The sequence below is a fragment of the Sarcophilus harrisii genome, chromosome 3 (assembly GCF_902635505.1).
Source record: "Sarcophilus harrisii chromosome 3, mSarHar1.11, whole genome shotgun sequence".
In the NCBI taxonomy this organism is placed as follows: domain Eukaryota; kingdom Metazoa; phylum Chordata; class Mammalia; order Dasyuromorphia; family Dasyuridae; genus Sarcophilus; species Sarcophilus harrisii.
Genome location: NC_045428.1, coordinates 365,967,798 through 365,982,918, shown reverse-complemented (window position 1 = coordinate 365,982,918; position 15,121 = coordinate 365,967,798). Strand labels below are relative to the sequence as shown.

Sequence of the window (15,121 nt, the reverse complement as noted above, 5' to 3'; positions counted from 1 at the left end):
TATTATGTACATCCATGCGTTTCTATAAATTTACACACAAATAATATTTACCTTTCTGTGTGCATATTGTATTTATCCTAACTTTCTCCTTCATAAACTTCCCCAAACCACCAAAAGAAAAATGTAATCTCTTTGAAGGTGAGGATAATCTTGCTTTTGTCTTTGTATCCCTAGTGCCTAACATAGGTACTTTAAAAGTGCTAGTTGATTTGTTTCTCATTCCTCATGTTGTGCTGCTATTAATGAAGCCTTCTTTGATGATCTTATCATAGCACTGATTACTATTAAGCTCACAATCCACTATATTACCTAGGTCTTTTTCGTATAAACCATAGCTACACTTCTCTCATTGTTACAGAATCGATATTCATCATATTAAATTCAGCTTATCATTCTAATTTAATGATTTTGCGAGATCCCAAGTCTTTCATCTAATATATTAGTTACTTTACCCAAGTTCATGCTATGCAAACTTCATAAGGATGATGTCTAAAAAAATCATCAAGGCCATCAATTTTAAAATAAAACAAAATACAGCAACACCTACAAAAGAAAAGGACAAAGAAAACTCTCCAGGGTACCTTATCCTGAGGTTCTTCCTTCAGGATGACTTTGAGTCATTAATGACTTTCCATACATGCAGTTCTAAATCTATTTAGTGATATATTCTAGCCCCCATATTTCTGTTTTATTCATAAGAATATCTTGACAGAATTTGCCAATTACTGAAACTGAGTTATATTATGTCTATGTCATTTGGCAATTCTCTGAAAACTACTTTTTCATTACTTTGTCCAAGCACACAGTACATTCTTCCTAGCAAATCTGAGTTCCTGCAATGAAAAGGTTAAGTTTAGTTTGTCATCTCGGTTTTAATTTAGTCCAAAAATGCAAGCCAAGTAGAACATGACAGCACCTCATGCACATCTGCTTGCTGGTGGAGAGTAGATCCCAGAAAAGGCAATTAAATTGTAGTATTATCCTTGGTGCAAGAGTATTGGAGTGCAAAGAGCATTTTCTTCCCCAAAAAGATTCAGAGGAGGACTGCCTTCATTAATGTGTAGATAATATTAGAGGAAGAGCAACTGAAGCAAAACATACACAGATGAGCTGCTTTTAAGGAATCCGTAAATAGCTCAGCATTTTAGAAATGCTGAACTAACCAAGGTGATTACGAATTACCTTTCAAAATGGTAGAAAGAGTGGAACCCTAGAAATAACTTGATACATTTCTCATTGATGTGGAAAAAGTAGGCTTGCTGGATGGTGAATTGTTTTCCTTATTCTAGATGATACTGTTGAAGATGGAGCTATTTAATAATGTGAAATATAGAGTATACTTAGTGATAGAGATATGCTCAGTGGCTACCCAAGGGAGTTAGACAGTGACATCCATTTTTATAGGCATAGAAACCAGATCTGAGATTTCATTTGTATACGAGAAGGGAAAGAGAAGAGACAAAGCACCTACTATGTGTCTGGCACTGTGCTAAGTACTTTCACAAATATAGTCTCATTTGATCATCACAACAGCCCTGTGCAGTAAGTACTATTATTCCCATTTTATAGTTGAGGAGGCACACAGGTTAATCAAGTGGCTCAGAGTCAAAAAGCTAATAAATATCTGAGGCTAGATTTCAACTTGTCTTCCTTGTCTTAAAAAAATATGGAATCCCTCCACTCATGTAGGTAAGCACCTTCTCTGAAACTTACAGTCTTACAGAGTTGCTTTTACAACACTAAGATAAATCATTTTCCTGAGATCACAAATTCACTATCAGAAACAGAATTTGAACCCATATCTTCTGGCTTAAGACCTGCTCTCTATTCATTATGCTCTTTCCTCTCATGTGCCCATTTTAATATCCCATAAAAATCCATGAGTAGATTTTTTGGCCGTGAAAATAATAAATCTAACATTTTGCAAAAATTCCTCAAACCCTACTATTGAATTGCAAAGAGTAAAAAAAAAATGTTTATAATTTTTAGGTTGGACACAGGTTAATCAAGTGGCCCAGAGTCAAAAAGCTAATAAATATCTGAGGCTAGATTCCAACTTGTCTTCCTTGTCTTAAAAAAATATGGAATCCCTCCACTCATGTAGGTAAGCACCTTCTCTGAAACTTACAGTCTTACAGAGTTGCTTTTACAACACTAAGATAAATCATTTTCCTGAGATCACAAATTCACTATCAGAAACAGAATTTTGAACCCATATCTTCTGGCTTAAGACCTGCTCTCTATTCATTATGCTCTTTCCTCTCATGTGCCCATTTTAATATCCCATAAAAATCCATGAGTAGATTTTTTGGCAATGAAAATAATAAATCTAACATTTCACAAGAATTCCTCAAACCCTACTATTGAATTGCAAAGAGTAAAAAAAAAATGTTTATAATTTTTAGGTTGGACACAGGTTAATCAAGTGGCCCAGAGTCAAAAAGCTAATAAATATCTGAGGCTAGATTCCAACTTGTCTTCCTTGTCTTAAAAAAATATGGAATCCCTCCACTCATGTAGGTAAGCACCTTCTCTGAAACTTACAGTCTTACAGAGTTGCTTTTACAACACTAAGATAAATCATTTTCCTGAGATCACAAATTCACTATCAGAAACAGAATTTGAACCCATATCTTCTGGCTTAAGACCTGCTCTCTATTCATTATGCTCTTTCCTCTCATGTGCCCATTTTAATATCCCATAAAAATCCATGAGTAGATTTTTTGGCCGTGAAAATAATAAATCTAACATTTTGCAAAAATTCCTCAAACCCTACTATTGAATTGCAAAGAGTAAAAAAAAAATGTTTATAATTTTTAGGTTGGATTGTAGTTACCATTTCAATTTGTAGATACATGTTGTTGGAAAGGTTCTACAAACTCCTAAATACTTTGATTCAAAATAATCAACATCGTTGGTCTACAAAATAGGACAGCTGAACATTCCACGTTTCTCTACCACAGCCAATTAGCCAGTAGATTAGAAATGGGTTGAAAAAATCAATGGAACAGAAGCCATGGTCAGTTCTTGGACTTTTAGAATTTCAAACTTAAGCATCATTAAACTAAAAATTCATTAGCTACTGAAAGTTATTAAAAGAAATGCCACAAAACTATTATGGTTGGGGAAAAAATATCTTAAGGAATCTAAGAATTGCTTTTAGGTGAGTCATCCTAACAATAGGATTCCTTTCAATTCAATATTTGTTAAGTGACTTAAGTACTGTAGATAGAAAAATAAAAAAATCTGCCCTCAGGTAGATTAGAATGTGCTGGTGAATCAAGTGTTGATGTGAAATAAGTGGTCTAGATAACATTGGTAAGTACAAAATACAGATATGCATTCAGGATATTGAACTACCAAAAAGCTCAAAAAATCTCATTGTTCAAGATAGGATAAATACCAATAGGAAGAACATAATGATAAATAAAACAGGAGAAAAGTAGAAAGGAATTGGAGATTAAAACACCAAAAGATAAAGTCTAGACAATGTCAGGTTCAAAAGCAATTATTTAAAAAGCAGACCAAATTGAGCAAGTGAAAATTTAAAGTAGACAAATCAACATTTGGAATCTGAAATTTAAGGTAAAAATTTAAGTTGGGAGGAAAAAACAAATTATAAATGAAGTAGTAAGATCCTAATCTGTTTGGGCTTATCTATAGTTGGATTTTCTCCGACCCCCCAAGTTCTTTAGGAACATGCTGAAAGTCAGCTCCCAATAACCTGACATAAAATAATTATGAAACCAGTCTGACATATACCAAATAAGAATGGAATAATTCTTTTTGATTAAAGGCTTATACTACAATATAAACTTGAGGCAGAGCCAAAAACAGGAATAAGCTTAATGAACAGCAATGAGTTCAAAAGCTTTATTATATGTTATACACATGTACACTATTACACATTATTATGTGTTATAGTGTCTGAAAGGCTAGTCTTAGAGTCATAAAAATAAGAAGTCAAATCCTCCTGGCATATATTGTCTTTGTGATCCAGTGAGTCACAACCTTCTAGTAACTGTGGACAACTCTCTAAGATTATAAATCACACATAAGCTGACAAGTGGAACTAGTAGAAAAAAATTGTTCACTGGGAGTTCTTCACACCAAAAAAATTTCAGGTCTATCAATTTCTCATTCATGGAGCTTTTTTAAAACTTTCAAGCTATATAGCCAGCTAAGTGGTATAATGGGTAGAGCATTGGACATCTGGAGGACCTAAGATTGCATCCAACTTGAGATATTTCCCAGCTTTGTAAATGTGAGCAAGTCACTTTTTAAAAAATTAGTTTTTATTAATATTTTCTCTTTCTTACATCATCATAGATCCTTATATCACCCTCCCCAAAAGCCATTCTGTTTGACAGGTAGTATATTTTTTTAGAGAAGAAAAAAAAGTTAGCACAATTAAATAATACATTGAAAAAGTCTGACAGCATAGCCAATGTTTAATACCTGTGGACTTCCCACCTCCACAAAAGAGTAGGTTGGAGTTTCTTCTTGTACTTTTTTATTCAATTTCACTGTTACATTTTGATTTTGATGTTTTGGTGACATTCTTTTCATTTACATTGTCATAGTTACTGTATGTATTGTTTTCTTGGCTCTGCTTACTTCACTCTGCATTAGGTTCATGGAGAGCTAGTTTCCCATGCTTCTCTGTATTCATCACTTATATTATTTCTTATAACATAGTAATATTACATCATATCTGTGCCCTATCTACAATTCTTATAGCCATTCTCTAACGGATGGCTATCTACTCTGTTTCCAGTTTTTAACTCTCCTCAAAAGTATTGCTATGAATATTTTGGAGGATATACGAACTTTTTTCTTGTTGATGACTTTTTTAGAGTATCACCTGGGCAAGTCAGTTTAACTCCTCCTCAGTTTTCTCAATTGTAAAATGAGAATAATAATGGCACTTATCTCTCAGAGTTGACATAAAAATCAAATAAGATAATACTTGTAAAACATTTAGCACAATACCTGGCACATGGTAGAAGCTTGTTAAAAACTTGTTTCCTTCCTTCTTTCTACTCATTCAACAAACATTTCTTATTTACCTACTTTGTGCTGGGCACTGAGTTAATCACTGACACTACAGAAATGAAAACAAAACGATCCCTGCTGTCAAGGAGTTTACATTCGATTGGTACAATATGTGCATATAAAAATAAATACAAAATAAATATGAGATAATTTCAGGGGACATTAACAGCTTAGAGGACTAGGAAAGATCTTATGTAAAAGATGGCAGCCTGTGATGAAATGTGAGTGAAACTAAGGATTCTAAAAGTTACAGGTGGGAAGGGGAAGTGTGTCCTGAGGCAGAGAGAGAAATGGGAGACGGAATGAAGCAGTTAGTCTGAGCAGCAGTATCCTAGACGACTTTTTCCTGCAGCCGCACCCTAACATTGTCCTTGGTAGCTAAAATCACCTTGTGAGTAAACCACTTTAAGACTTAAATAATTAAACCTTTTTATCAGAAATTCTGCTCTTAAGTGAAGATAGTGAGGTGGTGAGACTCCTGTGTGTATGTGTATGCATAAAGGTAAAGATTGCCACAAAGAAGAGCAGAACTGGTTATCATTTTGTCCACACTCCTTGTTTTGGAATTAAGAAGACTGAAGTTCAAGTTGGGAAATTGATAAATTCAACAAGAATATAGAAGTATAATACTAGTATATATACTGTGTATATATATATTAACTTGTATAATGTTATCTATCATTTCAGTCATGTCTGGCTCTTTGCGACCCTATTTGAAGTTTTCTTAGCAAAGATACTGGTATGGTTTGCCATTTCCTTCTCTGATTCTTTTTATAGATGAAGAAACTGAGGTAAATGGGATTAAATAAATGACTTTCCCAAAGTCACACAGTCTGAGGCCAGATTTTGAATTCAGTAGATGTGTTCCTGGTTCTGGCCTGAGCTCTGCATCCACTAGGCCACATAGTTGCTCTAATTTTCTTTGTAATTCTATGTATTTTACCTTATACAATGCAATGAAAAATTTTATTCACAGAAAGGGTTCCTAGGCTTCACCAAATTGCCAAAGTAGTCCATCAAAAAGGTTAAGAACTCTTCCTTTATATATTCACAGTAAAAATACATAGTTTTAAATATCAAGATTGACAAAGTGTATTACTTCTCTCACTCCAGCCAAGCCTGGGTGATTAAAATAGAAATAAATCTTTCCAGAGAAATTCATTAGAGTTCAAAGCTTCTGTGGATTATCCAAAGTTATATAGCATCTAGGTTTAGTTTTGTTTCTTTAGAGCTTGGAATTTCTCTTTTAATTAAATATCTTCCTCTGGGAATTGAGTGTAGTATGCTCAGTTAGGTGTGACTAGCAAAACTCAGTTAATAACCTCAAATTCTGAAAGAAGGAGGTATCTAATACAGCAATGAGGAAATAGACAGCAAAAGGGGTGGAAAAAATGTGTTCTATATGCAAATCTGACTGCTGATGTGGAAAAAAGGAGGATAGGCTAGACTTTAAAAAGAAAACTAACATTAATCAAATAAATTAACCAAAACAATGGCATTTTAAAGCATCTGGGATATTCTGAAGAGATGTGGTCATAATGTTGATAATTATTAAAAACTTTAGATAATACAAACGAAAGGGTAGTGACTTGAAACACCAGAATCAGTTTTAACAAAGAAGTCTATTATTATTACTAAGTGTAATTGTAACTCTTATTATTACTAAGTGTAAATTAACTTCAAAATGCTGGTAATTAGCTAGTAGATGAATGTTATTTTGAAACATACTCAGCTAATGATTTTTTTGTTTGGTTCTCAGAATTTCAGAATTGGAAGGGACCTCAGAGGTAATTTAGTATAACTTGAAGCACAAATCCTTCTACAACATTTCTGACAAGTCAGAAAGAATATGATGGAGTAGTACAGAATTCCTGATCTGTAAAGCAACTTGGAAATTATCTAAATCAACACCTTTATTTTAACAGATGGAAAAATTGAGGCCAAAGGATTTAAGCAACTTGCTTAAGCCTCCATTTGAATAGCAACAGTGATGGACAGCTCACAATTTCCCAAACCAAATTATTTCACTTTGGGCCAATACTAATTGTTAGAAAATTTCTCTGTTTTGCTAAGTGAGATTTAACTTCTTATAACCACTTACTGGTCTTAATTCCAACTAATTGCTTTCTGCACCCTATCACCATCCTTCCCTCTTATATAGTTTCATTTTATTGTAATATTCCCTTTATTGTGATGGTCTGGAACAGATTCCACACTATTTCTGAGGTATACCTGTAATCATAGTTGCCAGGTTCATGAAGACTGAATGAATCTTGTATCTATTACAAGTATAGCTGTCATATGGAAATTATTCTTTCTTATCCCTTCTCTGGCAAGTGAAAAATTAAATGACTAAGGAAACAAAGGTTTGATCTTTTGAGCATATCAGTTTATTAAGCAATGCATGACAATTGCCTGGCAAATCAGGACCAGGCCTTCTTAACTTAGGCTTGGACCCCAAATATAGGAAGAGACAGATGCATATACATTTTTAAAAAGTAATTAAACAAGGGGGCAGTGCCACAGTGGATAGAGCAGCCACCTTGAAGTGAGGAGGGACTGAGTTCAAATTTGACCTCAGACACTTAATACGTCTTGACTGTGTGACTGTGGGCAAGTCACTTAACCCCAGTTGCCTCAGCAAAAAAAAAAAAAATTAAGCAAGATCGATTCATTAAAGGAAACATTACAACATTAGGTAATATGATTTCTATTTAGACATAAGATTAAAGATATTACAAATTGGGAGATTTGGTAAACAGACAATCCCTGAAGAAAAAAAGAATGCCCCACTTCCCCAAATTTTCTAAAAACAAAGTACCATGGAAATGATAAATGATTGATCAGTATAGGGTCAATTTTCAGATAATACATATGGATAGCTTGAAGTGTACAACTGTGAGAAAACTCTTTGCATTCATCTTTGAATCTGACTGAATTTCTGATCAGCATAACCATGGTCCTCAGTTAAGGAACTCCAAGTAGCAGGACTGATCCAGCTTCCTAGCCATGCAGAGCTTAGGTTCAAACAATGAAAAAATCCTCACAATTTAATAGTTTTCTCACAAGATGAAAGTTGGACTAGGCACATAATTGAATAGAAAGGGAACTGAACTAACTCCAGAATTGTCATAAGATGGAATCAGTATGTTTTACCCAATTCCCACAGTTAACCACTGGCTGTCCTAATCCCTTCAATTCTTTTTCTCCTTCCACCAGCTTCTACCACTATTAACATTAATTGGTTGAGTGAGAGAAAAGTGGTGAGTGAAAGCAGTCACAATTGAACTGCTCTGTAGGAAGCTAGTCCAACTAGATATGTGCTCTCTGTCTTGTCACTTTGCTGCTTGTTTTGGGATCTTACGACTTCCAACTTTGTACTACCCTAAGGAAGAAAAAATGACCTAAGAGATAGCAAGGAAGCTGACCCTCTGGTACCGATTACTCACCGCCACATTACCCTATGGCAATAATCTCTGCACCCAAGACCTTAAGCAATTTGGGAGCAAATCTCCCTTCTCCTGGAATATAGGCAACAATAGGAAACATGAATGTAGCTACAAAGAATAAGCCCTCCAGCCACCCTATGCTTCCCTTGCTTCGGTTTGACCACGTCCTTTTTATCTTTTTCCTCCTTTTAACAACAATGGTATGATGTGGTTAGCTTTTGAATACATGTCACTTGCTTTTATATGCCAGTTGCAAGCATCCCCAGAATGGGGGCAGGCTGGCTCGTCTTCAGAGATATCGGTAGCAGCTGCTTCTCTCCTGTCCCCTCCCCTTCTTTATTATAATAACAGATTGGTTCCACAGTGGTTAAGGCTTACATTGATTTCATGAGACTTGTTTATGTTTCTCCTGCCATTTGCATCATATGAAAACATCTCTTGACAATTATAAGAATGTCTTTAGGGTAAGATCCAGGTAGTGAACATGTATAAAACTCAAAATTTTTAAAAAATTCTGCCCTTTTGATTTACAATTTAACTTAATTTAGAAAAGATATATTAAACCTTTAATGTGTGCTTTAATGGGTATGTGTATGCGATATACTATGTGTATATGTGTGTGTATTAAATATACTTTTTGTACATATATGTATGTAGATACATATATACACAATTTACAGCATAATTTAATTCAATTTAGCAAACATATTAAACATTTACTGTGTATGTTACTTTGTATGTGATTATATATATATATCTATATGGTATTATATGTATATATACATACATATGTAGACATAATTTACAATATATGGTTTAATTCAATTTAGCAAACATTTACCATGTATACTTCAAGACTTCTTTACATTTCTTTTCAATGTGTTTTTATTTTTTTAAGATTGAGGAAAAATTATAAATGTTTTCTTCTTTGTTTCCCTTCAGATTTATGCAGTTCGATCAGTTGTCCCCAACAAAAGCAATAATGAAATAGTGCTGGTGCTACAACAATTTGATAATAATGTAGACAGAGCAGTTCAAGCCTTCATGGATGGTAAGCCTGAATTTTTCATTGAGCCAGAAAGATCAAAAACAGCCTTTATCTTTTTCAGAAAGACAATGCCATATCTTCCCGCAGACCTATCACTGAACCTTCCAGAGAGTGGATGCTTGCCTAATAAATGCTTGTTGAATGATTGAAAGTTGAATATTCAATGTTTTTCACTCTCTTAATTTTTCTTCTAACAAATGCTAAGCAGACCAAATGTTGCCTAAATTTTTCATGAATTCCCTTGGGTCCATGGCTCACTTAAAAAAAATTAAGAGAAGTGCTAAAAATTGCTTTTTTCTGCTGGAAAAACCTTTAGATATTTACAGTAAAAAGTAAATTATAATCCTACTAATCATGGGCAATTCATCTTTCCTGAAATTCAGACCTGACTAATATTTTGACAATCAAATCCATTCTTTACTGATTGATCATGATGTCCTGTTGAGAATGACAATGATTTAATTAATTACATTAAATGAATGACATTAAATAATTTATTGGTTTGCTTTTTTTGTGGGAGGGACATATGCTTCTTTCTGGACTATGAAGGTCATTTACCACATTTGGAATTTAAAGCCAAAGCAAACCAGCATATCTGTATTTGTCCTTATGAATAGAGCCCTTGCACTTGGGATTTAAAGGACTCCATAAGCTTGTCTCTGATTTCTCTTATTCATGAAGTATGACCCTGTTATCCCCACTCAAGCAAAATTTCTCTTATTTATATCTACCTCTGTTCCCTACTCATATCTCTAGGCCTTTTTTCCCCCAATGGTAACAAATCAAAAATAACAAGTTTTAACTTTACTGCAATGAATAGAAAACCTTTGAAAGATTATAAATTTTAAAATTTTGGTAAGTTTGGCTTTTTCATTGAAAAAAAAAAGCTTACATTTATGTAGTCTTAAGGTTTGCAAAGCACTTAATGTATATTATCTCATTTATGCCTCTCAACAACCCTATAAAGTGGATGCTATTATTATGTGCTTTTTACAGATTTACATTTACAGATGAGGAAACTCAGACCCAGAAAGGTTAAGTAACTTGTCCATCATCATCCACTAGTATCTAAGGAAACATTTGAACCAAGCTCTTTGAGACTCCAAGTCCAGCTGTCTTAACTACTGTGCCACCTTAAAGCCTCACAAATTGCTCTTAGGAACAAAGGGTACCTTTGTTCTGTTTCTTATCCCTCTAGATCCCGATTGTCCAGACCTGGAATGAGATGACCAGGACCAGTCTCCCAGGCAAGGTCCAAGTGACCTGGGGCAACTGAACGTGTAGTGCGTTATACTTATATTTAGACAGTAAAAAATTTGCATGATTCCAGGAAGCACCAGTTGGAAGCAGAAGTAGGAAAATTCCTGAGTTTTCATAGTTGCATAGATGTAACCAATTACATGCAAGTCAGATGGCAGGCACAGTGGAACAGGCACAGTGTGTGTCTTGAGTACTATCTGATACTACTCAAATCATTGCTGTTATTTAAGTTCCTCTTTATACTTTAGGTCAAACTTGACCCCACCTCCCCTTTATCTTTAACTCTGGTGACTTTTATCTAGCTTTACATTTCTGTATTCTTTGCAAGAGAAATTGATGCTTCAAATAGGATCTGTTAAAACACTTTCCATACCTTGGATTGATGTGGTTCCTCACCAATTGGACTCCCACGCTCCCTACAGGAAATGTTTTGAATACAAAATGGTCCTTCTGAAAAGCATAGTAATTGATAGACTGTCACCAAATCAATTTGTATTTAAATAGTCTTCCATGAAAATTTGTCTCCCATGAAAATTTCACCTTGCCAATGTTGTTACCTCATTAATAAAGCCTTCTGATCGCTAAGAAACCACTATTCACTGGTTGGTAGGCCAATAGAAATCCCCTTAAAAACCACAAAAAACCAAGATCATTTGTACAAGTCCTTTAAGAGGCACTCAATTTGTAGAAGTTTAATAGGCTTCAAGCATTTTTGAATTCATGCACAAGTTATTTATGGGTGGTCCGAGTAGCTTTAAACATTCTGAGTAGAGTTTAAATTGAATTATAAGAGTTTTGGGACATGGTACTTGACACAAAATAAGCATTTAACAAATGGTATTTCATCCATTTTTCATTCATTTATGATATTAGTTCTTTTTCTTCTTTGGAATTCCTCTTTTAAAATTCATTGTCCAGATTACTGTTATTTGACCACAAAATCATAGAACTACCAAGTTGCAAGAGGCCTCATAGACCACCTAGCTTAATAGGTGTCTGAACAAGAATCCCCAGTAAAATGAAACCAAAAAAATGGTCATCCAAACTCCACTTGAAGATTTTTCAGGGACAGGGAGCTCATTTACCCTTTTCCAAAGGCCTCTTCCATTATAGAACAATTCTGGTTACTAGGGCAAATGGCGCTAATGTTTAACCTTATGCTGTTTAGAATCAAGCAGAACACATTGAATTCTTCCTTATGACAAATATACAAAAATATTTGAAGACCTTGATCATTCCCACTCTCAGTATTCTCTTAACAAGCACAAGTCCTTCTTCTAATTCTCATAAAGCTACCCAAATCTGAATGTTTGGGAGAAAATTTAATGTTGCACAACTAAGCAGAAAATAGGATCTTTTCTTGCAGATGGCAAATACAAAATTAGGGAAATTGGTTTAAATTATTTCAAGAGAACTACAGATTTGCTCTAAGAACTTCTTGGAGGATTGTAAAACATTCTGAGGAGTTTACCAAAAAAGACATAATTTCTTCTTCAGAGGTCTTCAAAATGATTAACCATGACAATCTTAATAATTTTGGGAAGTTTCAAGAAAAAGTAGCCTAAGTTCATATAAAGTCTGAATTACAGAATATTTTTTAAAATAAGATTTCTTTATGTCAAGTCCTTAAGTAATTTATTTGAGGCCAACATATTGACTGATAAGAGTCCCCGCCTTAATGAATAGAAGGATTGCACAATTAGTATGTCAACTCACTAGTCAAAGCAGTAATGACAATGATATTAATGATATTATAATACAAAAAGAGTGACATCTGAGCAATTAGAATTCTACTCATTTACCTTAAACACAGTTTTCTGGTTTTCAAAATTTCTTCTTCATAAGAATTCTAGAATTTACAAGTGGAAGCAATGACTTATAAAAAATCATTGAGGTTGACTCACTTTATAGATGAGGAAACTGAAGCCCAAAAAATTTAAAGGACACATCCAAGGTTACAGTTAGCTGTTGGCAGAACTCAAACATAGTTCTTTTTCTGCCAAACTATTACAAAGTTTTACTGGAAAAAGATTATATTGGGAATATATAGATTATATTGGGCATCGGGGTGCTAGACCAAGTTTAAATATAGCTTCACATACTTGGTAGTGGTGTGATACTGGACAAGTCATTTAATATTTTTTGGCCTCAATATGCTGTGAGAATAAAATGACATAATATTTTGTAAAAGTCTTCGCAAACTTTAAAGTATAAGTGCTAGGTTTTTATTAATCCTACCACTACTACTATTGTTATTATTGTTGTTATTATCGAAAGCAGGCAATATAACAAAATTTTCAAGTAGCCTGGAAGATTTGGAGAATATTAATTTACACAAAAGGCAGCTAGGTGCCACCATAGTGCACAGAGTGCCAACCTGCAGTCAGGAAGATTCATCTCCCCTAGTTCAAACCTGGCTTCAGATACATACTAGGTGTGTGATCTTGGGCAAGTCACTTCAACCTGTTTGCCTCTGTTTCTTCATCTGTAAAATGAGCTGCAGAAGGAAATGACAAATCACTCCAGTATTTCGGCCAAGAAAACCCTGAAAAGTGCGATGAACACTTGAACATGACTGAAACAATTGAAAAACAACAATTTACACAAAACAGTTTTCTATTAGCAATTATTAACCACTTATTCAATCCGTAGCTACTTGACCTGATGAACAAAGTCTTCCACAACCAAATATGAACAGTGATTATCTTATGGTCACCATTTTCATTTCTAGCCAAACAATCAGAGTACTGACAATTTTATCCTCTTGAAAATTTTGACCTAATGGGACCCAATTTTTAAGTTCGTAAACAATTGCTAGACCAATTACAATTTAGTCCAGTCATTAAAACAGCCTCTTTAAAGTAATGAATAGATTAACTTTATTAGATTTATTCAGAAGATTTATATACTGGAAAATATTTTAATGTACTTTAAAAGTATTCCATAATCTAGGGCTTTCCATTCATTCAAGTTAGCCTTTCCCCAATTAGCATGAGTTGGAGGAGAGTTATTATATATTTGTCTGTATGTAAATGAAATGTGATAATATCTGAAATTAAAATTTACATTACTTCAAAGTGACAGTCTCATAAACAATTACACCATTGTATTCTAAAAATCAAGATTATATCTTCTGTTGCATGATATGGCCTCTGTAGTTATCAAAATTTGGAATGATTTTGTTTGTTGGGTTTTTTTCACTGAGGTTATAGATATACTTTTCCATTCATCAAGTGTGACAAGTTTATTAATATTACCTTTGACAGCATATTTATGAAGAAATAAGTCATTGTCTCTGAGATAATTTAGTAAAGAAATATAGAGAATATAGTGATAGAAAAGTAGTAGGAATTAATATTTCAGCAAGGCAAAAGTCCCATCATAAGTGACATGAAGATGGAATTTTAGGAACTACAAGAAAATAGATGTTGGATTTGTTGGGGGGGAAAAGATTTCAGTTGTTAAAGCAGTTTAAAATTTCTCCTAAGATAGTATAATGATGATATCTTTTTGATTGTTGTTTTATTTTCTCAGTATGTTGACTGATCTTTTTCTTTGTCTAGGCAGTGCAATTCAGGTACTGAAAGAGTGGAATATGACGGGGAAGAAGAAGGTAAAGTATTCAATGTTGATCTCAAAACAGTTGCAACTTCAGCCAGATTCTTTTGTTTTTCTGCTTTAGCATAATGTTTTGTGCTGATTTTATTCATATCTATATCTGTATTCACAAAACTTATCAAAAAAAGTGAGTATTTCCCATTATTAGCCTCTTATACTGTTTGTGCATTGACGATCTTAAGTTTAGGGAAACATCGTCTATCCTCAGGTATCCTTACAACTTTCTAGTTAAAAAAAAAACATTGTAAAGACAAGTTAATCCAGAAATTTAAAGGATTCCAGGCCAAATATATCTCAAATTATTTAGAGTAAGAAAGATGAGAAGCATCATATAGCAACTCAGATAGACCAGAAATTTTTAAAGAAACTTTCACAAGCTTCCTCAAATACAAGAAATCTGCACTAGGTCTGAGTTGCTTTATGAAACTATTCTTGTAATATATGTGAGTATGTGGGAGTGCAACTTGTATAAGTATATATATTTACATATATATATATAATATATGTATATATGCATATATACATACTTGCATTTATATTATATCATATACATGAATGTATCTATTTGTAGGAATATTATATTAATACATTGAACACATGTTATTTTTCAATCTATGTGTACATCTATATGCACGTGTGTATTGTATATTACTGTGTAAGACCATGTGTGTTACATGTATCTAGGTGTATA

At 33.7% G+C, this 15,121-nt stretch overlaps 1 protein-coding gene across 5 annotated transcripts in view; it reads left to right on the top strand.

Moving 5' to 3' along the window:
* The window catches only part of SPATS2L (spermatogenesis associated serine rich 2 like), a 226,332-nt gene that overhangs the window by 146,056 nt on the left and 65,155 nt on the right, over positions 1 to 15,121 (top strand). For all 5 annotated transcript variants that reach the window (XM_031960224.1, XM_031960227.1, XM_031960225.1 and 2 more), the window contains exons 3-4: positions 9,447 to 9,555; positions 14,376 to 14,425. In XM_031960224.1, coding sequence (XP_031816084.1) covers positions 9,447 to 9,555; positions 14,376 to 14,425 — 159 coding nt within the window. The remainder of the gene's footprint in view (positions 1 to 9,446; positions 9,556 to 14,375; positions 14,426 to 15,121) is intronic.